General features: G+C 41.3%; 1 protein-coding gene across 1 annotated transcript; it reads left to right on the top strand.

Moving 5' to 3' along the window:
- The first annotated feature begins 538 nt into the window (after positions 1–538).
- On the top strand, positions 539–27,034 carry abcc6a (ATP-binding cassette, sub-family C (CFTR/MRP), member 6a). The gene is made up of 31 exons (XM_026170045.1): positions 539–936; positions 3,725–3,901; positions 4,077–4,202; positions 9,632–9,769; positions 12,379–12,501; positions 13,584–13,645; positions 13,770–13,901; positions 15,107–15,313; positions 16,478–16,655; positions 16,869–17,030; positions 17,149–17,241; positions 17,799–18,002; positions 19,138–19,284; positions 19,383–19,470; positions 20,036–20,105; positions 20,218–20,344; positions 20,440–20,616; positions 20,700–20,867; positions 21,074–21,257; positions 21,356–21,440; positions 21,529–21,646; positions 22,083–22,290; positions 22,387–22,697; positions 22,988–23,187; positions 23,355–23,481; positions 23,698–23,799; positions 23,911–24,057; positions 24,153–24,311; positions 24,425–24,591; positions 24,702–24,896; positions 25,703–27,034. The coding sequence occupies exons 1-31, from the start codon at positions 895–897 to the stop codon at positions 25,809–25,811; spliced, it is 4,533 nt and encodes a 1,510-aa protein (XP_026025830.1). The 5' UTR covers positions 539–894; the 3' UTR covers positions 25,812–27,034.
- The last annotated feature ends 53 nt before the right edge of the window (positions 27,035–27,087 follow it).

The raw sequence follows: 27,087 nt of genomic DNA, 5'->3' as shown, positions 1-27,087 counted from the left end.
AGTTCCACAAAAACAGTGTTTAGACTAAAAAATAGAACATTTCAAATACACAGCAGCTCAAATATTATGACATATGCTATAAGTTGGTGCTACCTAGGCTTGGTGAACTTAGGTAAGAAAATATTCACTGCTAATATCTTGGATTTGTGCTAAGTGGAGATCTTATAAGCATGGTATTTATCTGAGTGTGGCTAGTTTCAGTTTACAAGGTATGTCTATGCACAAACAGACACTTTGTGGTCAGACAACTGGCTGTTTGGGATGTGGGGAAAGAGGGGAAAAGAGGGAGCAAGGCAGGAGGTGAGGGGCACTGAGTGAAGATGGGAGGAGTGTGTCTGGGTGTGGAGCTGTCATCCCACTGAGGGAGTAGCTGTGGTGTTTTGATCAAAATCCAGAAGATGTGGGAGAGAAAAGAGGGGTGTGAGTAAATGAGGGAGAGAAAGAGGGAGAGTGTGAGAGAGCGAGAGAGAGAGAGAGAGAGAGAGAGAGAAATATTTCCACCCACCCAACAAGGAGACACACTCATAAACAGCAGGCAGACTGAGTGAGACTCAGAAAGACACAGAATCTCAGGGCAGCACCAGTTCAAACAGCGAGGCAGACAGAAACAGCGTTTGATTGAGAGAAGCTGTTTTATTAAAGAGCAGGAAAGGTCACACACTCAAACAGACACACACACTAATAAACACAGCGTACCACACAGACAGACAAGCGAGGACTGGCTAAACCCAAGAAACACAACCATTAGTCTTTTAGGACTCAGTGTCTCTCCCCCCGTCACACATACATACACCCACCGGTGCTGTTGCAGAGAGTCTGTGCTACCCATTGTGAGGAGCAGTGCTGATCGAGCCCAACAAGTGGAGCAACAGGGAGGAAGGAGCCAACGAGTGGATGGATGCCTTTTGCAGACTCAGTGGCCTGGACCCTCTGTGGGTGAGTTTATGATGTGTTCACTGACCCTGGAATCACATCGCATTACTGAGTGTGTGGCTTTTTCAGCCAAGGTCACTTTTAAACAGCATTCATTTAAAAAATGAGGTATGTCTTTATAATTCCTGCTTATTCCTGCAAAGATGTCTGTTAATTTCAGCTCGTAGTTGTCTATGAATTGCTAAATATGAAATCAAAGATATTTTTGTTATTTTGGCAGATTATATTATGAGTATTAGCATTTGTTTACAGAAGTGTTGGTGTATAAACACACTGGTATAATTCTTGATGAAACTCTCCTAAACTTGTTTTAATCTTATTATTTAAATGATCAGTGCCATTAGCATTAGCCAGATTAGCATTTTGTCCTTGGATACCTGTTGTTTATTGGGATTAGAAGGATTACTGGCACTAATAAATAAATCAAATGAGTAATACTAATTTTGTGTGTTTAGGGAGAAAGCCCCCATACACTGACCTTCTCAGTATTCGCAGCCAGTATTACTAATTGTAATCTAAAGCTTCTCTGAACGCCAGCCTTTACCTTTGATGAATACCACAGTTGTGTGTTTATTGTCATCCTGCGGCATAATTCATAACAACGAGATGCTGATTGGATGAAATGCACCACAGTGAGTCTGCTGCTCTAATTGGAAAAGGTTTTTAGTCTTGCATGTTTGCAAGACTCCACACTCTAAATCCCGGCTCTAAAATAAAAGGAACGGCTGTGATCCAACTGGAATGCCAGGATTATTAAATGCACTCATTCCCAACTTGACTTTTTCAACCCTCGTCCTTCCTCTTTCACTCGGTTTCTGGTTCTCGTTACTTCTTGTTCTCTGTTTCTGCTCCTGCAAAACCTCAAAACAACTGCCATCAAACACTGTTGGGAAAGTGAAAGCGTGTTACTGTATTTTGTGCAGCCCTCGCTGCCATGAAACTTCAAAACACAGATGTGCTGTTCTTACGGGATGTTTTAACAGATGTTTCTGTCTTCTGCTGGCCACAAATATCTATTGCTATTAACTACACTGACCTTTTTACATGTTTTGGAAATGACATCATTGCTGACTCACTGGTCACAGCCTTGGGGCAGCAATGCAAATTTATATGGATCTAAAACTGAAATTGTAAAGTCCAGCTCAGCAATCTGTTCCAGCAACACCTGACCTGAAAGGTTTTAGGAAAAATTTGAAAGGGGCCAATTTAGGAGCTAGGATTGTGTTTAGCGTCTTTCTTTTTAGATCAACCTAATCTATAATTTGAACAACAGGCCAAAGTGAGACAGACAGGGGAGTGATCAACGCTCCCTTAAATTACAGTCTCTATAGTTTATACACGTCACATACTCAGAATAGGTAATCCTCTAACAGTTCCTCAAAACTCAACGGGATTGCAACACGCTGAATTGGTTTCTGAAATAAAGGGGATGTAAAAAGCAACAATGAGCAGATTCAGAGGACAATAAGTGTCTCTGTTCTCCACTCTCAAATCACTTTGTCAGGTAAAAATAGACACTATTGGCATCTACCAGACACCATTTCAGCCAAGGGTCAGAAACAAGCAAAAAGCACAAGAAAGAGCGCAGAGAGGCTTTGACGGGTTGGATGTCATCATAAAAGTGCTCATCTGCCTGCCACTGACCACAGAACTCAGACAGGTCTGTGAAAGTAGCCACCCACTCGCTCCTTCTCAAGCAGTTTTTCACTTAAATGGATTTTGATATGCCAAACCTCACAGAAGCTGCTGTTATACCATAGGTGCAAAATCATGCACTCGTTGCATAACCTTAACCAGATATGTAGTGAAGCTGTATGTGAGAATCAGACTTTTAAGGCGAGGCAGCCAAAGAAGTGTATCATCATAATTGCTAGCAACTGAAACAAGAGCCTGACAGTCCGATCATGATTCAGACCCATGTGGCAGTAAACAGTATTGACTGATGGTAAACTTGAATTAATCACAGTTACCAGAAATGACAGCGTCAGTCTGCCCAATATCTCACCTGCCGGGCTTCACTCAAAAGCCTGTGTGTGGACAGACGGTTGTTACATAATAATCTCGCAGCTGCCACCAATTTTGGCCACTTTACCTTATCCCAGTTGGAATTCTACCAGCAGAGCCAGACGTATGTGCCATGCTAGAAGCTTTAAAACCACTTCCTGTGGTGACTCCCCAGGGCAGTGTTGTTAGCACAGCCAGACACCCTGCCCCTCATTAGGGCAGCGAGGTGATAAACAAGGGAAGCTTGACAACAACAAGCCATTTAGCCCCAAGTATCTTTTTTTAACGATAGACAGACTATCTTGGTTGCGCTACTGTTGCGTAATCGCAACATTTTGGCAGCATTTGCTCAACACACCTCGTCTGCACAAACTTTTATAGTTTATGGGCTTCATTATTACTGTAGTTCTTGACCTCATCGTTTGATTTGTTGACAGTTATATTGTCCTACTCAAATTGGGAAACAAGCCAGAGACGTGGTGAGGGGGAAAAAAATAAAACATTCAAATACTGACTCAGCTTTTTTGGCAAAGGAGGCCTTTTCCAGCTCGCACTCTCTCAGGACTGAGCACAGATACGTTTTCTGTTGACCTGCTGTGGTTTCGCTCTCAGTGGATTGATGGATGAAACGTAGGACCTGCACCAAGTCGGGATTTTTGCCACTTTGTCCCGCCTGCTTAGTCTGTCAGATGATGAATATAATCGCACAGTTTGACCTCGGTTTCTGGCTTTTAAGTATATTCTTTCAAGCTGAACTTTTGAACTTCTTGTTTTCTCTCTGATGCAGGACTGGAACCGTACATGGTACACAGCCAACCCAGACCTAACCCAGTGTTTCCAGAACACAGTGCTGGTGTGGGTCCCCTGTATCTATCTGTGGTTGCTGGCCCCTTTCTACTGTCTTCATCTCTACTGCCATGACCGCGGACACATTCAAATGTCCTGTCTCTGCTCTGCCAAGATGGTGAGACATCATTTTAAATGCCGGCCAGTCTTCAGTTTATTGTTTAAGTTTTTCCCATGACAGAAAAAGAAAAAAAGTCGAAACATTTGCTAAGTTTGTGTTGGTTTTTTTTGTTTTGTTTATTTTTGTTTTTAGCTTCTCGACTCATTCTCCTCATACTCTCTGCTCTGTTCAGGTGTTGGGTTTCCTGCTGGCTTCATTTGGCTTTGTGGAGTTCTTCTACATCCTGTTGGAGAGGAGCCAGGATATCCAACACCACATGGTCTTTCTGCTCAGCCCTATTATTCGCAGCATGACTGTGGTAAATACTGTGGCTCTTTTTTCTCACACATGTACACATCTATCCAAATCAAACTCCAGTTGTTTTAATTTAATGTTTTATTGACCTGGAAAAGGTTACGCACACTTTAGATCTTGCATGACATTTGGAACATCAAGGATAGGAGCAAGGCGCGTTTATCAATTCCTTATTTAGCCAAAGCACTGCACTGTGTTCTTAGTGTTTGTACTAAGGGGGGAAACTACATGTCGTCAGAATGGGAGTGATAACATTAAGGCACAGTGTTGAAAACAAATCCTTTAAGAATAAAAAAGCAAGAACTACAACGCAAGTTTTTAAACACAGTTATTAAACACAGACAACAACTTTAATATTACTGCGAAGCAATCATCTAATTGTGCATCAGGTGTCCATAATTTCTATATATAGATGCACCGTTGATTTGTAGATCTGACATTTGTTCTTCATTCAGAGTAGCTTTAGCTAACAGAGATGTTTGGGAAATATTTCGACTTGTGTCCTGCTGGCTCACATGTCACTGTGCAAATATACAGTGTGCTAGTCAAACACTGAGGTGCAAAGATGCAGAACTATAGCTAGATTTATGGTGTAGCAGGCAATGCAAATATCACAGTAACCTGCTTGTATTTGACAATCGCTCATCGGACTGCAAAGCACTTATATAATGACATCACTTACTGTTTCATGTGGAGTCAATGTAACTGCATATGTATGTGCAAAGTTCCAATGCAATGAAAGTGTGACTGTTAGGTACTTTGGCAGTGGCCAAATAAACCAAATATAATGAATCAGATATTTTGCAGCCTGGATCCCTCTTTTACAAAATATATACAACTGACACTGAAAAAAATGGGAATTGCTTCATGTTTCCATCTGTGATTTAGGCTTTTTAACACAAACTCCTCTCAGCTGAGCTCATGAGACACCAGAGGAAGTCCATTCCCTCTGACTTCCCCTTTCCCAGTTTGGACCCTTCCTCTTTAATTTTCTTGCTTCTGTGAGTCTACATGCGTTGTTTTTTACATTATGGATATAAAATCTGCAAGAATATGACTGAATATAATGTGTCAGAGTATATACCTTGGAAACAGTATACACTACATAATGAATAAACACTGCATAAATGATAATATTTCTTATAGGTGATGATCTAGTGTATACTGTTTCCAAGGTATGTACTGTTTGTATCTGACACATCATCATGCATCATGATGATTGGTCAATTATGTATTAGAATTCAAATGAGCTGCTTAGTGGCGAAGAACATTGACAATGGCATGGCTTCAATCCCAATTAAGTCCATATGACTGTCTTCCAACTATGTGGTCTGTCTTTAAAACAAAAACACACAAATCCAGCAAATACAAAGGTGATGACACACAATTGTAGTCTGTGTTAACCCTAATTACACAGGAAGATTCGGTCTTTATATAGCCTACAGGTGTACTGTTGGATTGGAAGTTTAGATGCCAGATGCTTCTCTGAGCACAATTCTTCTGACCACAACTGTACAGTTCAGTGGGTTCAACTGCAACGCCTTAGCAAAGAAGAAGAAAAGATAAAAGACAAAATAGCCCTCCGGATACCCTAGCAACAAGAATCCTCGGTTGGGTATAAACCAAACCCAAAATCCAAAAAACCCCAAAACAAAAAGCTCTGACTCAAATGTTTAGATCTGAATCAGTGCAAGACATATGCAGATGTACGTAGTCTGGAAGAGATCTTTAATCTTTACAAATGTTGTTTGTATCTTCCCTCAAAACATCTTGAAGCAAACCATACTGGCCTCCACGACCCAGATCACAGTGGTGTCTAGGGTGAGCGGTAGAAGGTTATTTATAGAAAATAAGGCCCAGCGTGCAATCAGAGAAATGTTTTAGCCTTTGTTGATAGAAAAGTCCCTGAATGTTTCTGAGAACATCGATCCCACTCATTTTCAGTACATCTTAAATGATACTTAACTTGGATGAGAAGGCAAAGGAGAAGAGGAGTACAGCTCAGCATGGGTGGCATGGCAAGTTTAAAATGCTGTTTATCCTGAGCAAGAGTGATAGAAAGTACAATGCTATGCAAGGGTGCAGAGCCCAGATGGGAAGGGTCCTGTGAGCTTATAAAGTTGTCGTATACGACCCACACAGTTGTATAAGTTTACGTACAAAGCTCTCTCTCTCTCTGTAGCCTCATACAGGTTCTGCTCAGTCTCACTCTCCAAGTCAGACAGCTTTACCCACCTGTGGTCTTTTCAGACTCTTGAGTAAATACCAGCACGTGTTTGTGTTAAAAATACACTGAGACGTCTCTTGTATCAAAAGGATACATCTCAAAAAAGGTCCCTTATTTGGAATATCTAATTTCTCACACCGGGGAGGAGGGTGGGGGGGCAGACAACAAACTCCTAAATCACATTAAGAACATGTCTCCAATCTTTTAATCTATGTGCCAGACTTATCTTTATTAAAGGATATAATTTTCTAGATGTTAATTCTAGCCACATACCACCAACCAGTCCCTGGGTGCGGGAACGGAACACTGTGCTCTTGTTGCTCTGACCAGTTTGTTTTGTTGCCCTTCAACTCAAGTTAGTGTATGGGAACGCTTTCGCCCAAGTCAGTCAGCCCACGAATGAATCGTGGTCAGTACGGATGTAAAGTACACACATGACACCGGCTATAATCAGTAATGCCATGACGTAAAGCTCCTATTCCATCCCCAGCACTGCACACTTCCCATGTAATTATAAGGTCGGGGTTTGATTCAGGCCTAGTGATGAAGTTAGTTCCACCCACTGACTCCTACAAACAGATGGGCTTATGGTTTGCAGCAATATGGTGGCAAGACGGAGCGGAAAGCTAGGAATAAGATCAACCTTCCTCTTGTACGCTGACCTAAGGCCAGTTTGGTGTTAAGGTTTGGACTGGGGCTGATGTGATCTTATGTGTTTAGGAGCAAAAGAATTAAAAAAAAAAGAAGGTTTATCCCATGGGCTTGGTACAGCACACTAACATAGAGTGTGCCTAATAGATATGGTGTTAAGTAGTCCCATAGTCTTACTTAACTCCTCCAGCAGTCAATAAGATGAACTGACTAATGGGTCAAATTAACCTATGAAATACATTCATTTATATTGATTCATCCCCAGTGTTAATCAACTAATTATCGCTAAACTGTAGCATTTTAGCATCTTTTAGCTAACTATTTTATCTTTATGATCACAAGCAATATCTAGTTTAAAATAGTTAAGAATATTGTTCCCATATGCAGCAGAGGAAAATACTTCTAAACGTGTATTAAATAACAGTTGAAGTTATTGACTTTTGCATTTGTTCAATCTTTATATCATGCTGGGCTGTCCCACAAATCCATTTTTACCATTCACTGGCACTTTAATCTATTGTTATGTAACTGGAAGATTAACTGTGGCATAAAAATGTCCTCTTTTTCTCAAACTTCATTTGACGATAATCTTAAATCTCCAGTAGTTGCTACACAGGTAGTATTAAAGCATTTCGTGTTTAGTTGGCTAAGACCACAAAATTGAGTTAAGAGAGGGCTGGACTGGCACTGCTCAGGCGCGTGCAACCACAAGCACTAATAGGCTCAAAATCTTTTGCTAACAGCGCTGCTATGCTATGTATATAAAGCAGTGAATGAATAAATCAGGCCAGTGTTGCTGATTTTATGTTCAGAAAACAAATATGCATTTAAAGCAGAATAAAATTCCATTGAAAACTATTAAAGAAGCTACTCAGTTAACTAAAGTATTGCTAATTAGAATAGCTTCGGTCCTAAAGCACACAAGATTCTTTGACATTTGTGTGTTTTGGGTTGGCATGTTGTTCACATCCCCTCTTTACTGTATCTATGGCTTTCCCTCCAACTTCCCAAACACATTCAAGTCAGGTAGACCAGAGACTCTAAATTCCCCATATGTGTGACTGTAAGTGCGTGTCTATTTATATTCTCTCTCCCTGATGGGCTGGTGAGCATCAAATGTGTTGGGGAAAATGAATGAACAAATCAAATCAAATCAAATCAAATGTTTCATCATCACTGCAGCAAGAATATTGTTTATATTAGCACAAAGACATTCACTGGATTTACACAAAGTGCTTCAGGTTGTTGATGCAAAAAGAAAAGTTATATAACTGACAGACCAGCAGTTTATAACAGGACAGCACTGCGGCTCGTCCCGGGGTAACCAATGTGGGTGCTCATTATGAAACCTAAATCCGCTTTCTCCCCACTTGGTGATGAGCTGGCACGGTGAAGTGACGTCTCACTTGGCCAACCACTCGGTGAGGGACCAATTACAGAGGTTCACAAGCCGATGCGTGCCTCCTCTGAGCACAGACAGATAGCCAGCATGTCTAAACCAAATTAGTCTTTTTTTGCTTGTTTGTTTGTTTGTTTTTTGGAGAAAACAGGAAAGTATATAGGACAGTGTGGCATGCGGCGTATATGTGTCATTTTTATAAAGAGAAAAGAGCCAAGTCATATTCGTGTCTGCAGCCAGGGAATTCCCAGAATCAGAGCTATTTTTGGAGGTTTTTATAAAACCATTGACCGCATTACATTAGATCACATGAAATCTGTGCTCTGTGGAAAACACTCGCACTGACAGTTGCAGCTAATAGAAGAGAATGAGGTTCTGTGGTTCCACGAGTGGCATCCGGTGACACACGCAGCCATTAAAAGATCGTCTGTCAGCATCCTCGGGTCATGCATTTGTTTTAGTAAGCAAGATAGCATTTGTTAATATTAACCAGAAAAAAAACAGCTTGTTGGCAGTTTTATTCCCCTGCATCAAGTGAAGGTTTTTCCATGAATTAAATGTTGTGTAAAATGTTAACCGTAGTTAACTTCAACGTTTGTCAGCATTTTTTGCAATTTATTTTGTTGCTATATTAAGTTTGCACTGCATTTGTTATTGGATTGTGAAGTTATTGTACTGATTTCCAAGCTAGTTTGGCTCATTGTTGGTTAGGTGAGAAACGATGAGCATAAAAATATCCCTTTCTTTGGATTTCTGCAGAATATCAGAATATTCAAATAACCTGAAGTCTTGATATAGACATAAATCCAGAGGCATTTAGAGTCAAAGGAAAGCCTTTTGGAAGGTCTCTGTTTTTAAATTTATAATGCAATCTATAGTCGCAATGCCAATTAGAAAGCAGTTGACATGACTGTACACAGACTATGAAATCTGAGTTTCCCAGAGACTGAAAAACATTGTTGTGCTCTACAAAAGTTGATTCCTCCTGGTCCTTTTGTCCGTGAAATCATTTCAGGCAGTATCAACGTGGCATCACAGACTGGAGTTTGGCTCTCTTCTCTATGGTGCTCTCAGGGACAGAGTTGTTTCCTGTCCTGTGTTGCAAGAACCACACATGTTAACTGTTAAATTAAAGTCTTTCTGTCTCTCTTTCTAGATCCTGGCCATGTGCATCATCCAGTTGGAAAGAATAAGAGGCTGTCGTTCCTCTATATTCCTCTTCCTGTTCTGGGTCTTGGCAGTTGTTTGTGCTCTGGTGCCTCTAAGAGCAAAGATCCAGCTAGCCATGGATGAGGTATGTTCTTAGCCTATTAATGAATATAAAAATAAATGTACCCTTTAATATAAACGATATCATCTTGCATCCAAAAAGACTGAAATCAAAAATAGGCTCATGCCAAAGTGAATTTGTTAGCATGCCCAGTCTGAACTTAGTGAACCTGCCATGTCTAAACACCGTGAAGAGGTATCTAATCAGCTGTGCTCCTACCCATAGTCTAGACGCGAGACTCCAGCAGCACAGCTTGAGCTGTACCCTGTGTCAGAAAAGAATTTCTATCTCTATCCCCCAATTTTAACCAAGGTAGCCCAAAGTTAACACAATGTGTTGGAGGATGACACTGCCAATTCTGGTCAAGCCTGTGTGTGTTTAGGGTTTCCTTTTCTTCCTGTGTCTCCCGTCGAACACAGCAATCATTGTTGTATGGGGGTAGGTTTGTATTTTTGTTCACGCAGCCGTGGGGCAGTCGCATTTGCATTTCCATAAAAACACACACACACACATCCATATTTCTGTTTTATCGTTTCTCAGTGTGACATTCCCATACTGTTTGGGGGAGAGTAATGATGGGCCTGGGATAAATGCTGGTGAGACATGGCAGCCCAGGGTCAGACCAGAGGAACGTCAGCGCTGTGTTTATGGACCTACACTGCTGTAACCACGGCCAGATGGAAATCTATGCATTCACACATAATGTAAAGCCATATATGATTTACACGCAGATGTTTTCATTTCACACATGCGGACACATGAACGGTGCACACATGTAACCACTCATAAATTCTTACTATATCCTCCATACCATATTTCTAGTTTATGATGAACCGTATCTACGTATTAAATTTGGTTAATCACTTTAGGCTTTTTACCACATCCTCTCCTCCAAAAACTGTTGTTGCTGCCAGCTAGAAGGTATTATACGTCAAGACTGGCATTTAAAGTTTCAGATTTGCAGGCAACTCCCCTAAAATTTATAAAACAAAGGAAGTTATAATTCCTGGTAGACTAATTGGCTTAGTCTACCACAAAGACAGTAAACTGATTACAAAAATTAAATGTAATGTGTCAGCTACTGAGACAGATTTTGTTTTTATGCTAAATAGTGGAGCTAGGTATCAAGCATACAGCCACAAGCAATATCACTCCTCTCAACCAACTTGGGAAGGAAACTGAATGTGCTTTTTCCTAGAATGTACAAATATGAATTTAATATTCATACAGTTGCAACAGAAGTAGTGAGGAATTTCCAGGATCCCATCGGTAAATAAAAATTGGACTAGATCTCAGAAGTAAAACCAAAGAAAGGAAAGATTTAGGCAATGAATAGTGACGTTATAGATCTGTTTAACAGTTTCAAAATTGCAAACAAAATATTTTTAGTGTTTTTTTGACTGGTATATTTCAATGTCTGTAATTTTCATTATTTAAAAATGCCATTTTGTTCTCACTTATCCTGGCCAGTATTTGTTTTCTGAGGGTTTTACTATAGCGGTCATCACTAACATCAGTACTGTTGCATGACAAAATACAAACAGTAAGACGTTTTCTTTTGCTGTGATGAGCTATAAAAAAAGCGGAGGCTGCACAGCTCAGCAGTTTTATTCCGTGTGGACTGTATATAGCGCTGAGATGTATTCTAAATGTTTACGAAGAATGTGTCCATTTCAAATTGCAGCGTTGACAGCTCAAGTTGACGGAGTTCATGTTTGCGGACCCTTGGTCATTCTTAGCTGCTTGACCTACATTTTTCCCACCCACTCTCCGACCATCCTGACCCTGCTTTTCACAGTGTGGCCGGATCCGTTTGGCTTCTTCGTATCGCCTTTCTGGGCACGGCACCACACTTTTCACAGAAAATCATTTTACTGTTTACCATGGCTCCCAACTCTTATGCATAGCCATACTGCTGCACATACACAGCACACAGCCTGTGGCAGTGGCTCTGTCCCAGTTGTAAACAAAGCCTGTGCCAGAGCCCAAAGTTTCTGTATGTCAAGAATAACATGCGAGTCCTACAATTCACAAAAGTCTCTGAGTGGTTAATATTGCAGCTGCTCCCTTGATTGAAAGTAAGGGTGCTGGTTTGTGAAACCACAATTTCCCTGTTTACAGATACGGGCTCTTAGCGTGACTGCGAGACAAATTTAACTGTTGTTTCATTTATAAAAAGCACACCATTAAAGACTCTGGGTTTTCACCCTGATTTGGCTTAAAGGTCCAAAATACTCTTTATTGTGTCTGTGATCCCGGTGCAGAAACCATCCTCCGCTATACGGCTTGCGCTCAAAGGAAAAGCTATATAAAAGCTATATAATGAATTTTGTGCTGTTGTGAAACTGCACACAAAGCCACAGTGGTGACAAATGATCCGTTGTACCACAGTCAGGATGTTGTGTGATTTGTTAAGTAATGTTGAAAGAGATGAAACAACCAAAATACATTTTGATCCAAATGAAAACCCTCGTCATGTCGGCCGCAAAGCCAATTAATTGTGTCCCTAGTTTAAAATAAATGTCTAAATTGCAAAACTTGCTTGAAACCAGTAAACTCAAAGAACTTTAACTGCAGCATTCTGACATTATCAGCTGCCTTTTCATTGCTTTTCCTATTTATTTATTCCACAGGGCATTGCCTCTGATATTGTACGATACCTCGCCTTCTTCTCCTACTTCACAATCCAGTTGGCCCAGCTATTCCTGTGCTGTTTTGCTGACCAGCCTCCAGAGGGAAAAACCATCTCAGAAAAGGTAGGCAGAGGAGAATGTAAACCGCTTCCGTCAAGAACATCCTCTATGATTACCTAGGAACGAAAAATGCCGGAGTGGCTGTCCTGTGGTTTTCCGCTTTTGTTGTGAAGACACTTTTCACTTTTGGAGGAAATGATGTGATTCACATCCTCCTTCCTTTCACTCTCACATGTCCACTTTGGCTTCCTGTGAGAGGAGTGTGAATGACTGTGTGTGTGTGCCTGTGTGTCTGCATACCTTCAGTACTGCTCACTCACTTTGTGAGATAACATCGAGACCACTGCTAAGAGTCTGTGACCACACAACAGAAAAGCAATTACTTAATACAGATCTCACTACCCCATCAAACATGAGCTTGGTAAAACGTTGTTGAGCTCAGAATAATACGCTGATTAGGGGCAACTCACAGGTGAATGAAAATGAGCCTCTAACTTATCAAACAGACATATGATGTAATATTTCCGCAGTGGTAAACAATTGAAATAGCTGGAAAAGTCCCTTAAGAAATTGCTGGCAAGTAGCAAGGAGGTTGAGGGTGCAGAAGCCACAGTCTGGCGTGGTGGACACACCCATTTTCCTCCACCTCCTCCGCTGCTCTGCCCCACGCTCTGGTTAGAGTTACTCACAGGAAGAGAGGAAGAGGGGAGACAGAGAGTAAGAGCACTGGTAATGATGAGAGCAAACACCCCAGTGAGGGGGTGGCAGGGTGGAGGAGATGCCAAAAAGTTTGCGTGACGGGACAAACTCTGTTTTTCTGCGTGTGTATCCACTTGTTATAGTTTGTGATGACACATTTCCACTCTGTCTGCAGCAGACCTCAAAACGTCATATTCACCCTGCGCTAACACTGAGCACTATTTGTGCTGTTCTGTGGGAGTTCATGGCCTTTGGTCGTCAGACTGGACCACCTGAGTGTGCAGTGTTGTTTGCGCACATTAGCATTCTTAAACACAGCCCGCACAAGTGCACCATTCAACCATCAACCGACGGACTCTGTTAGGATGTGTATTTCTCAAAAACCCTCAAGTGGTGAGAGATTTACTGCGAAAACAACAGTGAGTCTGGTCTTTAATCTGTTGCAGAATCCCTGTCCTGTGAAAGATGCCTCTTTCCTGTCAAAGATCCTCTTCTGGTGGTTCACTGGGTAAGATGGTTCTTTAAAACCCTTTCATTTTTAGGCATCGGCTGACTCACTGCAACAACAGTTTGTGCTTGTTTACAATAATATGTTTATTCTGTTTGAATCACTTCCCGTGTTTCTTCCTCAGACTTGTCGTAAAAGGATATCGCAACCCACTGGAAGCAGGGGATCTGTGGACCCTAAGGGAGGAAGACAGATCACAAAAGATCATCTCAGATCTGGAACAGGACTGGACAGCTGAATGTGCCAAACTTCAAAAGTGAGAATTATTTAAATTTGATAAATTTTATTTGGTACTTTGGGTATTTACAGTAGTACTGCAATGCACTTTGCATATGCATCTGTATACCTCTCTAGTATGGCTGGGATTACGCTCCTTTAAGACACGTACACAAACATCTGCAGACACCACAAACACATAATTGTTCTCATTATACTACTTTCTAGTCCACTTGGAGTCTGCTCGGGGGAAGCATGTGCAGTTGGTGGACAAGTCTGTGGGGTCACCGCAAATTGGAGGGTACAATAACAGCCGTGCTGAGCCTCACATGCAGCTGCTGCTGATGAAACTTACATCATTCGTACCCTAGTGGACTCTGTGTACTAGTGGGTGCAAAATCTATAACAAAATCTGTTACAGTACTGGAACCAATAACATTATTTTAACATTAACCTGATAAACAGTCATCTTTCAAGTCCTCAAACTGCCATTCTGACTTTCTGTTGAAAATTCTTATTTAAATCCTAACCTTAGGTAACCACGTCTTTACTGGGATCATCAGCTTTATTTGTTAGATTTTAGAAGGCATCTGCTTTTACATAGTTCTCCACATCAGAAGCATGTCAAATGTCAGCATACTCCTTTAAAGAACCACATCTTCAGCTGTTTAATGTTTGATATGTATCAGGCAGCAGTTGGTGCATGAATCTGCAGCACAAAAGACAGGACACGACATGTGCAGGAAATGCACGTGTCTTGCTATTTTGACATAGGCCTGTGATCCCCTGTACTCCTCTCCTTATTGTCATAGCCAAAAATCAGTTCCATTTTATTGCAATGTGGTCAAACTTCAACATGGGGCTGGTCGAATTAATGACCCGAGCAGAGCAGAGCTGTAACTGTGGTAAATTAAAACTTGGGATGTCTCATCACCACAGGCATTTAGGGCTAAAAATAGGCCCAAAGAGAGTCATTTGAGGACAATACAATACCATAATGTCAAGACTAGAGACTCTGTGCCATTTCCAAGGCTTGTTAACACAATCCAGTGCTTTGAAAGCAGTTGTTAAGTCTAATAATTATTTCAGCAAATAATGCTTTTCTAAGCTGCCAACAAATTCAGCGGTGGCACGAAAAACAAGTGCTTTTTTAGAGTTTTACATTGGAGACTTAAAAGACAGCAGCATGTTGGTGCATCTCTAACATAGATGTCTGTAACTGTGACAATGTCTTTGCTCTTTTAGGCAGGAGAAAGCCTTAGCATCAGGTGTGGCGCTGGGAAGCCGACTGCCAGAGCAGGCTCAGCTCCTCAGGAAGTTGCAAAAGGAACAAAGCTCTGGCTTCTTCCTCCTCAGAACACTGGCACGCAAATTCGGCCCGTACTTCCTGACTGGTACTCTGTGTATCATATTCCACGATGCCTTCATGTTTGCCATCCCTCAGGTGCTAAGGTAAGAGTGCACCAGAACCTCAAATTCTGCTTTTATGAAAGACATGTGGCTTTAAGTAGATGTAGTATGAGTTGCCAATATTTGCAAATATTAAGTGTATCTCAGCCAGTACCATGAGGCCCATGAGTATTTTTTTCCATTGCTGAAAATCCCCTAGATAGCAGTTCTCTCATTTATATAATCCATAAATGTTGTGACGATTTAGCATAAAGATAGAAATGAAGTAGTCTAGTCTGATAGAAAGAGGTTTACTTAGTGCAAGAAACTGTGCCATTATATTTGGAATGAGATACTGTTGTTGAGTTCCCAAATATAGCTTTTTCACTGCTCAGTGTCCCACAAACCAAATGGCATTGAGTGTACTGTATTGAGGAAAGCTCCAGCCAGACCTTTCCAAACCTCAGCTCTGACTGAAATTACCTGGATGCACTGCAGACCAGGCTAGGGTAAAATAAAGTTTTATTGTTTTACTGCTGGGAAAATTCAAGAAACAGCAGACAAAAATACAACCGTCTAAAATATCTCTTTAAATATAGAGATAGACAGATAAATAGCGTTAAGGGATTTGGTGATTTATGACAACTGCCAAACAACAACAGAAGCTGGCAGCAGTGAAAACAGGTCATGGCCGACCCGCCACCCGCCTCACCATCCCACCAGTCAGACTGGAATGTTGTTGTTGATGCAAAGCACAGAAGCAGTGGAAGTGTTAATTACGGTCATAGAGCTGTGAGCAAGAAAAGTAGACGAGACCACAGCCCTCTTTGCTCCAGTAAGGAGGACATGAAGAGAGAGAGAGGAGGCTCTAAATGGCAGAAATGCAGTTGGACCACAATAAGGGAGCCGCTGGCCAAGTGTGAGGGCAGCCTGGCCACAAGCTGAGCTCTGTTGTGCAACCTAGGCTACTTTGTGATGGCCAGTTAGCCAGCAGCCACAGCAGCGCTCAAGGACATTGGCAAAAGCACACGAAAAGAGTCAGATAATACCAGATTGAATCTGTAAAAAGAGTAAAAAACCTGTCTGTGCCTGTTTTGCTTTGCATCATTCGCAACTTTCCAGGAAAGATATAGAAACAGAGCCTCAATACAGAGGTTGAAGACAAAATTGAACATGTGCAACCATCTGAAACATTGCGATTAAGTATCTCTTTGTCCTCCTCCGTAGTCTTCTGCTGGATTTCATGAGAGATGAAGATGCACCACTGTGGAAGGGCTATTTCTACGCCACGCTAATGTTCCTCCTCTCTTGCCTTCAGTCCCTCTTCAACCATCAGTACATGTATACTTGCTTCACAGTGGGAATGAGGGTGAAGACAGCTGTCATGGGCTTGGTTTACAGGAAGGTGAGTCACTCTATATCTACGGACATGAAGCCACTAACCGACACAGACACACAACATAAATTATGTCTCAAGTGGCACAAACAAAAACCTTATCTTCTTCCAGAATGGAGTATGTGATTAGCAGTTTTACCTAAGATGAATGATTTTGTGAAATCTTTACGAGGATATTAAATTACACTGTAAACAATGCTGTCTCTTTTGTTGGCAATCCAGTCTTTGGTGATAAACAGCTCTGCCAGAAGGACTTGCACTGTGGGCGAGATTGTGAATCTGGTTTCAGCAGACACTCAGAAGCTCATGGACTTTGTGGTGTACTTTAATGCTGTGTGGCTGGCTCCGATTGAGATTGCGCTTTGTCTCTTCTTCCTCTGGCAGGTATGTTGAAATGCAGTGTTTTTACAAAGCATCCAATTCATGCACAAATGAGGCCTAACAGAGTAAGAGAAAAAAAAAACAAACCTTGAAACAATCATATCCTTTCTCCTTTTTTCAGCAACTTGGCCCGTCAGCTCTGGCAGGAATTGCCACTGTCATTCTCATTTTTCCACTCAACGGATTCATTGCAAAGAAAAGAAGCAAGCTGCAGGTAAAAGCTGTTACAGGAATCCTTCACACTTTCGTTCCAGTAGCCCAGACATCTGGCACGTCAGGTCAGGGATACCACAGCTGGTTTAGATAGTGACTGAAGAGCTGTGTGGGTGTTTGGCCTGGATGGTGCATTCTCCCTTGTCCTTTTGATGTCTGGTCCATATAACATGCTTGAAAAACAATGACAGGAAAGGGTGGGCAGTAGAAAGGCATAATTTTTCATTTCTTTGGAAAAACAACAGAGGCTTCTGTAAATTTGGATGCCAGTTTAATCGAACTTAGTCTTGAATGCAGTGACCACATTCCTGGCTCTTTGTTGTTTCCTTGTTATAAAATTCACTAAAATGTAACAAGCAATAAATTCTTACTGAATTAAACAAGTTCTGTGATGTTCAAGAAAACTACTACAGCTGTAATAAGGGGAGTCAAACCCATGTTCACAAATGCATGAATCCTGTGGTCTGCTAATTGTCTATCCACTGTGCCTCAGTTCCAGCTTTGCATGCGGTCTTTTTCAAACAATACTGAGTAAAAACCCCTGTCTCTGGTCAACAGGAGATTCAAATGAAGTTCATGGATGGCCGTATCAGACTGATGAATGAGATCTTGAATGGGATAAAAATCTTGAAGTTTTATGCCTGGGAGAAGGCCTTCCTGGAGCAGGTTTTGGGCTACAGAGAAAAGGAGCTCAAGGCTCTGAAGAAGTCTCAAATTCTCTACTCCATCTCCATCGCATCTTTTAACTCCTCTTCTTTCTTGGTGAGAACAATCATTTGATAGACATTCCAATACAGAGGCTAACTCCACGATACTAACAAGCAGTCCTGCATGTCTAAAGTCTGAATAAGCCCACTGTGCTAAAGAGCTATATAGTCTGCAGTCTTGATAGTGAGGCGGTCTTGAATAAATAGACATGTAGACAAAAAAAATCTTGTAGTTTCTCAAGTACAGTAGCAATATATTAGATTTGATTGATTTGTTAGGAATTCACTTCATGACCGTCCCATGATAGCACCAAATGCTAACTATAGGCTAGGAGTGTAGCTTAAACAGTAGAGAAATGTATATGCGTGTATAACAAGCAGTCAGCTGTGACTGAAGGTGATTGCTCTCAGGGGGCTAATGCTACAATGTCTCTGCTGCAGCTCATTTAATGCTTAAAATCTAAATAACAGATGCCGTGAAGAACTTAGTGGTGCTGTGAATTTCCTCATCTTTACAGAAAGGAATCAGTCAAAGCCAGTAGTATCTACTGTCTCAGCCTTTTCTATCGAAAAAATACAAGAAGAATAAAGCGTACCTCATGAAATTACATTTAGGCCACAGCTCCACAGGTTCCCATTCATTCACGGCTCTTGCACCATACCTTTAAATAGTAGCATTCTACTAGTAACTAGTATTTTCTCAGTCATGCTAACGTGTTGGCAACCACCAGGTATAACCATTATACCATCTTACCATGCCAGAAACACAAAGTAAGCTGAGACAATACAATAATTACAAGTGTTAAATCAATAAGGTTGTGTTAGATCATCAAATCATTAAGATTTATCCTCTGGAGATGTCTGAAGAGAATTTCATCTTATTCTATCAAACACCTTGCTGGAGACGCAAAAAATAAAATTATACATAAGTGGCCTTATTTTAAAGATTCAAGTCTACAGAACAATAAGACTTGGCTAGACTTAGGGTTACGTGCCACAGACAGGGCGGGGAAGTCAGAAAGTAGTATCAGACATTTAAAGCATTGCTGCTGATTTTCGTCTCGACGTGGGTTAAAGTATATTGACAATTTAGACCTGTGCAATCCTTGTTCTTAAAACTGTCTGTGCCTAAAGAGCATGCAGGGTTCTGCCCATAAAAGTAACATTTAGTGCCTTTTTTCCCCCCCAAGATTGCTTTCGCCATGTTTGGAGTCTATGTGATGCTTGATGACAAGAACGTCCTGGATGCACAGAAGGTCTTTGTCTCCATGGCGCTAATCAATATCCTGAAGACTCCACTCAGTCAGCTTCCATTTGCAATAAGCACAACCCTGCAGGTAGGTTGCATTTCTTCTCCATCCCTGATTGAGGAGATTATTTTCACAGTCCACAGTTTAACAGCACATATCGACCATTTCATTTCTGACTGTTTCAGGCTGTAGTCTCACTGAAACGTCTGGGGAAGTACCTGTGCTCAGAAGAACTGAAAATGGAGAATGTCTCAAAGGCACCACTGAGCTCTGGTAAGAACCCCACCCATATATACACTATTACACTGAATGAATACACTTCTATACTTTTCAGTTTCACAAATATCCACAGTTTGGTTCCCCATACTGCCTGAAATCACAGGCTGTCATAATCAATATAAGCATCCCACAAGATGTAGTTGTTTATAACTGTGGACTACCACAACCTTGTATGGATCATGTGCACTGTCACTTCCTGGGTCCCCAGGCTGACTGGTAGACAGGGTAATTATAGGATGTTCCCTTCAGCGGTTGAACGTAAATCACAGCATGAATTCAGACATATGATTCAGAAAGAAATAAAAAAATATACTGCACTCCTCTGTCTGTAAACTGTCAACACTTCCTAAGACAGCTTGTGAAAAAGCAGCGGCTCTGTAATTTGTATGATTAAGAAAATTCACTTGTAATTACGCCCCGGCTGCACCCTGCCGAGTAACTTCAAGGAGAAGCTTTGTTTTGAAAGTTTGTTTATCACTAAGGATGAAAGAATACATCTGTTTTCCAGTGCTCGCTGCAGGTTTTGTTCTTTTAAGTCAATCTTTTCTTTATTGTTTAGACGGAGAAGATGTGGTCATAGAAAACGGCACTTTCAGTTGGTCTGCAGAGGGTCCTCCATGTCTTAAACGGTATGTCTTAAGTATGTGTTTATATGTTTTGGAAAAAGAAGATTGAAAAAAGAAATCAACAACAGAATAAAAGATTTGAGGCTTACAGGAAAATTCACTTCTTTGTTGACAGGATCAGTGTCAGTGTACCTCGAGGCTCCCTTGTTGCTGTGGTAGGACATGTAGGCAGTGGAAAGTCCTCGTTGTTGTCCGCTATGCTTGGGGAAACGGAGAAAAGAAGTGGCCAAGTTACTGTCAAGGTACTAAGCTTGCGTTCCATAACAAGGTCTATTCATAGTTTGTGGGCAACTTGTAATAAATATTGATATTCTCGCTTTTGACTGTCTCTTCACAGGGTTCTGTGGCGTATGTTCCCCAGCAAGCCTGGATTCAGAATGCCACAGTCCAAGACAACATCATATTTGGCCGGGAAAAGCTGAAAACATGGTACCACCGTGTGCTCGAGGCCTGTGCCCTGCTCCCTGACCTGGACATCCTACCTGCTGGAGATGCTACAGAGATTGGAGAGAAGGTATTGAATACTTTGTTTAAAAAAAATGCTGCTTCATGCATATGTTGAGTCTCAGATATTTTAAACGTTTTTTCTCCATGCAGGGACTTAACCTCTCAGGCGGGCAGAAGCAGAGGGTCAGTTTGGCCAGAGCTGTCTACAGAAAGGCTGATGTATACTTGCTGGATGATCCGCTGTCTGCCGTTGATGCACATGTGGGTCAACACATCTTCGACAAAGTCATTGGACCAAAAGGAGTCCTTAGAGACAAGGTAATGCCATATAACGTCTGCAAAGTGCAGTTTATCCAGTTCAACGCAACCACAAAGACAATTGCGCCAGTTACAAGTTCTGTGCTATTGTTATCATAATATGGAAACAACCACTTTGCTGACACCTTTGTTTTCAAGAAAGCCTCAATTTAGTGTTGGATTGTGCTTACATGTCATTTTTCTGACTTGTGTGGCTTGCTATACAGACCCGCATCCTGGTGACCCATGGGATGAGCTTCCTGCCGCAGGCCGACCTCATCCTCGTCCTCGTAGATGGAGAAATCACAGAGAGTGGCTCTTACCAGGAGCTCCTCAGCCACCACGGCGCATTTGCAGACTTCATCCACACCTTTGCAAGCACAGAGAGAAAAGAGAGTGCCATACAACGAGGTGAAGAGACATTTCAGACATTAGTTTTGCTGTTTTACATTAAGACAATCTCTTAAATTCCCAGTAATAACTCAACACTATGCACACTTTTCATGTAGCTGGTTCCAGGAGGTCTAATGCTCGCCTCAGTATGGTCGACTTCATGCCATTCTCCAGAGATCTCTCACAGGAGCAGCTCATTGGGTACATTGACAAATGCATCACTCCTCATTCTCATATTTGGAATATAAACCATACTTTTTTATGAAACTGACCTCTGACCTCTCCTTAGGGGTGACACCACTAATACAAACCTGCAGAATATGGAGCCTGTTTCTGAAACAGACCAGGAACAAGTACCAGAGGACTTGGGAAAGCTCACTGAAGTTGACAAGGCACGCACTGGAAGAGTAAGTCTGAAAAAGGCCTAAAATTAGGTGTCAGTGCCACTCCCTACCATGCTCTGCAGTTTCCCTCAACTCTGCTTAGCTTGCCAATATATTTCAAATCATTGTTGTTATTTTAGATTGTGCAAGTCTAATGTTTTGGTAGACAGTCACTCCCCTTATGTTATTTTTGGCTAAAACAAGAAGCCATCTTCAATGAAAAGCAATTTTACATGACATGTGCCCAGCACCAAACGGCAAACAGATACACAGCAGTAAAGTTAAACACATGGTCATGGCAGACACATTGTTCTGGTTGTGTCTGCAAAAATAGTTATTGCTGGTTTAATAATTATGAATAAAATTGTTTTATTATCTCTGATCTGGACTTGGATAAATGGAGGGAATGGATGTGAAGATAGTTCTCTTATTCCTGCTGCTTTTTATCTGTTTGTAACAGGTCAGGTTGGATATGTACAAGAAGTACTTCAAGACAATCGGTTTGGCCATCATCATTCCCATCGTCTTCCTGTACGCCTTCCAGCAGGGCGCTTCGTTGGCTTACAACTACTGGCTCAGCAAGTGGGCCGATGATCCTGTTGTTAACGGCACCCAAATTGATACAGACCTGAAACTGACTGTCTTTGGGGCCCTTGGGTTTGTGCAGGGTGAGTTAGTGGGTTTAATTCAAATGATGCTTCAAATGATTCAAACAATTTAACTTCGTTTGGACATAACAAACACTCATTCTCCCTTCCCTTCAGGTGTTGCTATCTTTGGTACGACTGTTGCCATCTCTATCTGCGGGATCATCGCCTCTCGCCACTTGCACATGGACCTCCTGAACAACGTGCTGCACTCTCCAATGTCTTTTTTTGAGTCCACGCCAAGTGGCAACCTCCTGAACCGCTTTGCTAAGGAGATTGACGCTATTGACTGTATGGTCCCTGAAGGCTTGAAGATGATGCTAAGCTACGTCTTCAAGCTCATGGAGGTCTGCATCATCGTGTTGATGGCTACACCCTTTGCAGCCGTGATCATCCTGCCTCTCGCTTTCCTCTATGCCTTTGTCCAGGTATATTTTCTCCCCAAAATATAAACTCTCCACTCTGATCTTTAGTTTCTTATTTGAGATGATGCTGTTGAATGTTGCTTAGCAAGAGCTGGGTTCCATTACTGTATGTTATTGGAAAGTTCTGGGCTCCAAAACCAAACCTGCTGATTTTGCCATCCACTTGAATTTTGTTCCCCACCTGCTGACATGGACTTTGAATGCATTCACTCTGAGTTATGGGAAAGCCCTGAGTGTTCCCACTTGTTTCATTCATTAAAGATGGTGTTTTACTTTTCCACTGTGGCCAACAGAGCTTCTACGTTGCCACATCCTGTCAGCTGCGCAGGCTGGAAGCTGTGAGCCGCTCGCCCATCTATACCCATTTCAATGAGACGGTGCAAGGCGCCAGCGTCATCCGAGCCTTCGGAGAGCAGTCCAGGTTCATTCTGCAGGCTAATGAGAGGGTTGACTTCAATCAGACCTCCTACTTCCCTCGATTTGTGGCCACCCGGTGAGAGGATATGCAATCATTATAAAGTGCCTTAGCTTTATTCATATTCCATTTGCTCACTTAGCAGTTGATGAGGGTTGGATAAGGTTTATAACATTAAGAATTGTGGTTGATTTATGAGATAACAATGTTATTAATGATATTAATGATAACACTGATATCTACAGGTGGCTGGCAGTCAATCTGGAGTTTGTTGGTAATGGTGTGGTCTTAGCTGCTGCCATTCTGTCTGTGATGGGGAAAAGCACCTTGAGCCCAGGCATTGTTGGTCTGGCTGTGTCACATTCTCTCCAGGTAATACAGTCTACCCACAGTCACGTTGTTATACTGTTATCCAAGTAGCCACCTTATTACCACCAGAAACACAGTATATATTCTTTGATCACACAGCTACAGAATGAGGCATTTGGGAGTTAAACTAGAAAAAGTGAAAATTGCATTGTTTTTATTTCTATCCGGAAATGCATCGCATTTCAGGAGAAGTAAAAGCCTTTTCACTAAATATTGCAGGTGACTGGAATCCTGAGCTGGATTGTGCGATCTTGGACTGATGTGGAAAACAACATTGTTTCCGTTGAGAGAGTGAACGAGTACGCTGACACTCCTAAAGAGGTCATTATTCCCACCGCACACACACGTACACCAATCACTGCTTAGGACAATAAACTGTACTAGAGGAGGGCTTTTGTTTCTCTACTTATCCTTCCTTATTGAATCATACAGGCCAGTTGGAGTATAGAGAGCAGCTCACTACCCCAGGCCTGGCCCCAGAACGGTACTATAGAGTTCCAGGACTACGGACTGCAGTACCGTAAAGGCCTTGAGTTGGCTCTGAAAGGAATTACTTTGCATATTCATGAGCGAGAGAAGGTAATTCATTTTGTGTGATATTAAAAGTGTTCATCGCCTTGATTTAAACTGCATAATTATCTAAAACATCATTTCTAAAACCTAATTTTTTTCAGGTCGGAATTGTGGGTAGAACTGGAGCAGGAAAATCCTCACTTGCCCTGGGAATCTTTAGGATCTTAGAGGCAGCAAAGGGAAAGATCTTTATCGATGGAGTCGACATTGCTGACATTGGACTCCATGACCTCAGATCGCGCATTACTATCATTCCTCAGGTATAATAACTCTTATTGAGATCTGGCTTTCATCACATTAAAAAAATGATTAGTGATTATATTACTAATTTAGACATTTCGGTGATGAATAAAATCTCTGTCCTCTCTCACAGGATCCTGTGCTGTTCTCAGGCTCCCTCCGGATGAACCTTGACCCTTTTGATACCTACACAGATGAGGAAGTGTGGAGTTCACTGGAACTTGCTCACCTCAAAAACTTTGTATCTAATCTGCCTGACAAACTTAACCATGAATGCACAGAGGGAGGAGAAAACCTCAGGTACACATAAGCTCACCAATATGACACGCAGTAGCGTACAGTAGCGTCTACTCCAGCACCACGTTTAGTATGATATTCTAATCTTCCCTTCTCTTCCTTTGTATACGTAGTCTGGGTCAGCGTCAGCTCGTATGCTTAGCCAGAGCCTTGTTGCGGAAAACCAAAATCTTGGTTTTGGATGAGGCAACAGCTGCTGTGGATCTGGAGACCGACACACTCATCCAGTCAACAATCCGCACACAGTTTGAGGACTGCACTGTGCTGACCATTGCTCACCGCCTTAATACCATCATGGACTACACCAGGTATATTAATGTTCATTGTCTATTTAGTGAATCGACAAAAAAGTAATGGTGACAATTTTAAGAATTCATTAAGTGACTGAGGCTAGGTAAAGATCCCACATTAGATGATCCCAGCTTCTGGAATATTGCTGCTTTTATCCATTTCTTGTCACAGTCCAAAAGTCTGTGAAAAGAGAGGACTCTGGACACTAACATGTAAAGGGCATTTGTTATTAGAAGAAAAAAAACTGTTTTTATTTACCATTTCAAAGACAGTAAATTGTGGGAATGGTTCTAAAGAAATATATTCTTTCTTGTAGCCCTATAAACAAACTTGTTAATATTAACTTTTGCCTAAACCAGTAGTATCTATGCAGTTTGTGGAGTCAAAGAGTCAAATCCAGGTGTAACATGGTCACTAGTGACATGCATTGTTTTTGCATTATTTAACTGCACTAACTTAATCAATGAATTGTTAACTTATATTCTGTCATTTGTAGATACGAATTAACATACAGAGGAAAGATCTGTTTGTAAAAACTGCTTTAAAAATGGATCTGACTCTTGCTGCCTGTGGATCTGAATGAGAAACAGCTAGATTATTTGTTGGACTATGCAAAAGTGTTTGAGGTCAGACTCTCTATGTGATGCAGGCATGTTATATGCTAGTAGAGTGTTATGCTATATCCAGATACAGCAAAGGAAATGATGACATGTGAGATGACGAATACAGATGTGCTTTGCAATATTTGCTTGTACTGCACAGCTTTATTACACACCTATATGTTGCATATAAACAATATACTTTCTTTCTTGCTGCTTCGCAGAGTTATCGTCATGGACAGAGGCCACATTTCTGAGATGGACTCTCCAGCCAACCTCATCTCACAGAGGGGGCAGTTCTATCGAATGTGTCGGGAAGCTGGACTGGTCTAGGTCTCCGCTGGGCTTTGGCCATAGAACTGATGACCTGGTGTACAGATGTGGCACCTTATGCTTATGGCTCTCCAACACACATTAATCTGGGCCATTCCAAGCTTTGTGGCAGCTCCAAAGACCTCTCCGTGAGGGCATTGTCGATGAATCTCAAAAGCATTTGTTGGTTTTTAACAGACAGACACACTGTCCCAAGTCAGGAAAAGACATTGTTAACCTCAGAGGATGAAAACTATACAGGAATGCTATACTGGATATTTGAGTCTCACTACAAATGTTGTATTTCGATTAATGGAGTCAGTTTATTCCATAAACAGGATTAAGCCAAAGGCTGGAATGAAAGGGTAACACAAATCTTAAGGATTTTCATTCTCTTTAAGAATGGAAGCTATATTATTTTTGTAGTTTTATAAGTGTGTATTTTTTTATGTTTTCTCAGGCTTAAATATGGATGTTTACTCACTCTTTTTTTTAGCCTTGTATAGAAAGAAGAGGCAATTTTATAATTTTAAAATGATAGAAGTCTTATTTTGTCTTCTTGTCTCAGAAAGTGGGTCAGGAAATTCTCTGACACACTAACCTTCAAAAGGTTCACTTTGGCAAAGGATGAGCAAATGAGGTTTGTACTGCATTCAAAATCTGAGCTTGGGGCAGCCAATTTGGAGTTTTTATATGTCAGGGAAAATGAGGAAAACATTGAAGTGAGCCAACACATTAGCAATCGTCCAACTATGTTGTGGCCATTGTTTATTTCTGTCAAAGTAAACACATAAAACTGTCAATAGAGTCCTTTCTGGTCAGATTTAACCTGACACCGGTAGTGAAAACCACCATGAATGAAGAGAATGCCTCATGAAAACAATGGTGATAAATCTCTGTGTGATTGTCTCTCAGCGTCTACCACACAGACCAGGCCATACACACACGGAGAAGATAAAAATCAGTGTTTGTTTGTTTTATTTTTTATGGTGCTGACATGTTGATTTTACTCTCTATTCAAAGAATGAACCCTATGAACTTTTCAAGGAGAAGAAGCATTTACTGTTTTGTCTTACTGGTTTAGACAATATATTCTAAGAGAAACCCAAGTTTTTATTTATACCATTTGACAAAATGTATTAAGTGTCCTTAAAATTATGAGGATTATGTTATATTTATACTTTTTATAACAAGCTTGATCATTTTCACTGACCTTTTACTGTTAATGGCTTTTGTTCCATACATCATGCTGGAAAATAAAATTTATTTGACTCAATGGTTATGTCTGGCTTTGCAT

The sequence above is a fragment of the Astatotilapia calliptera genome, chromosome 6 (assembly GCF_900246225.1).
Source record: "Astatotilapia calliptera chromosome 6, fAstCal1.2, whole genome shotgun sequence".
Taxonomy (NCBI): Eukaryota; Metazoa; Chordata; class Actinopteri; order Cichliformes; family Cichlidae; genus Astatotilapia; species Astatotilapia calliptera.
The sequence above is the reverse complement of the archived record's forward strand: the minus strand, read 5'-3'. Positions and strand labels throughout refer to the sequence as shown.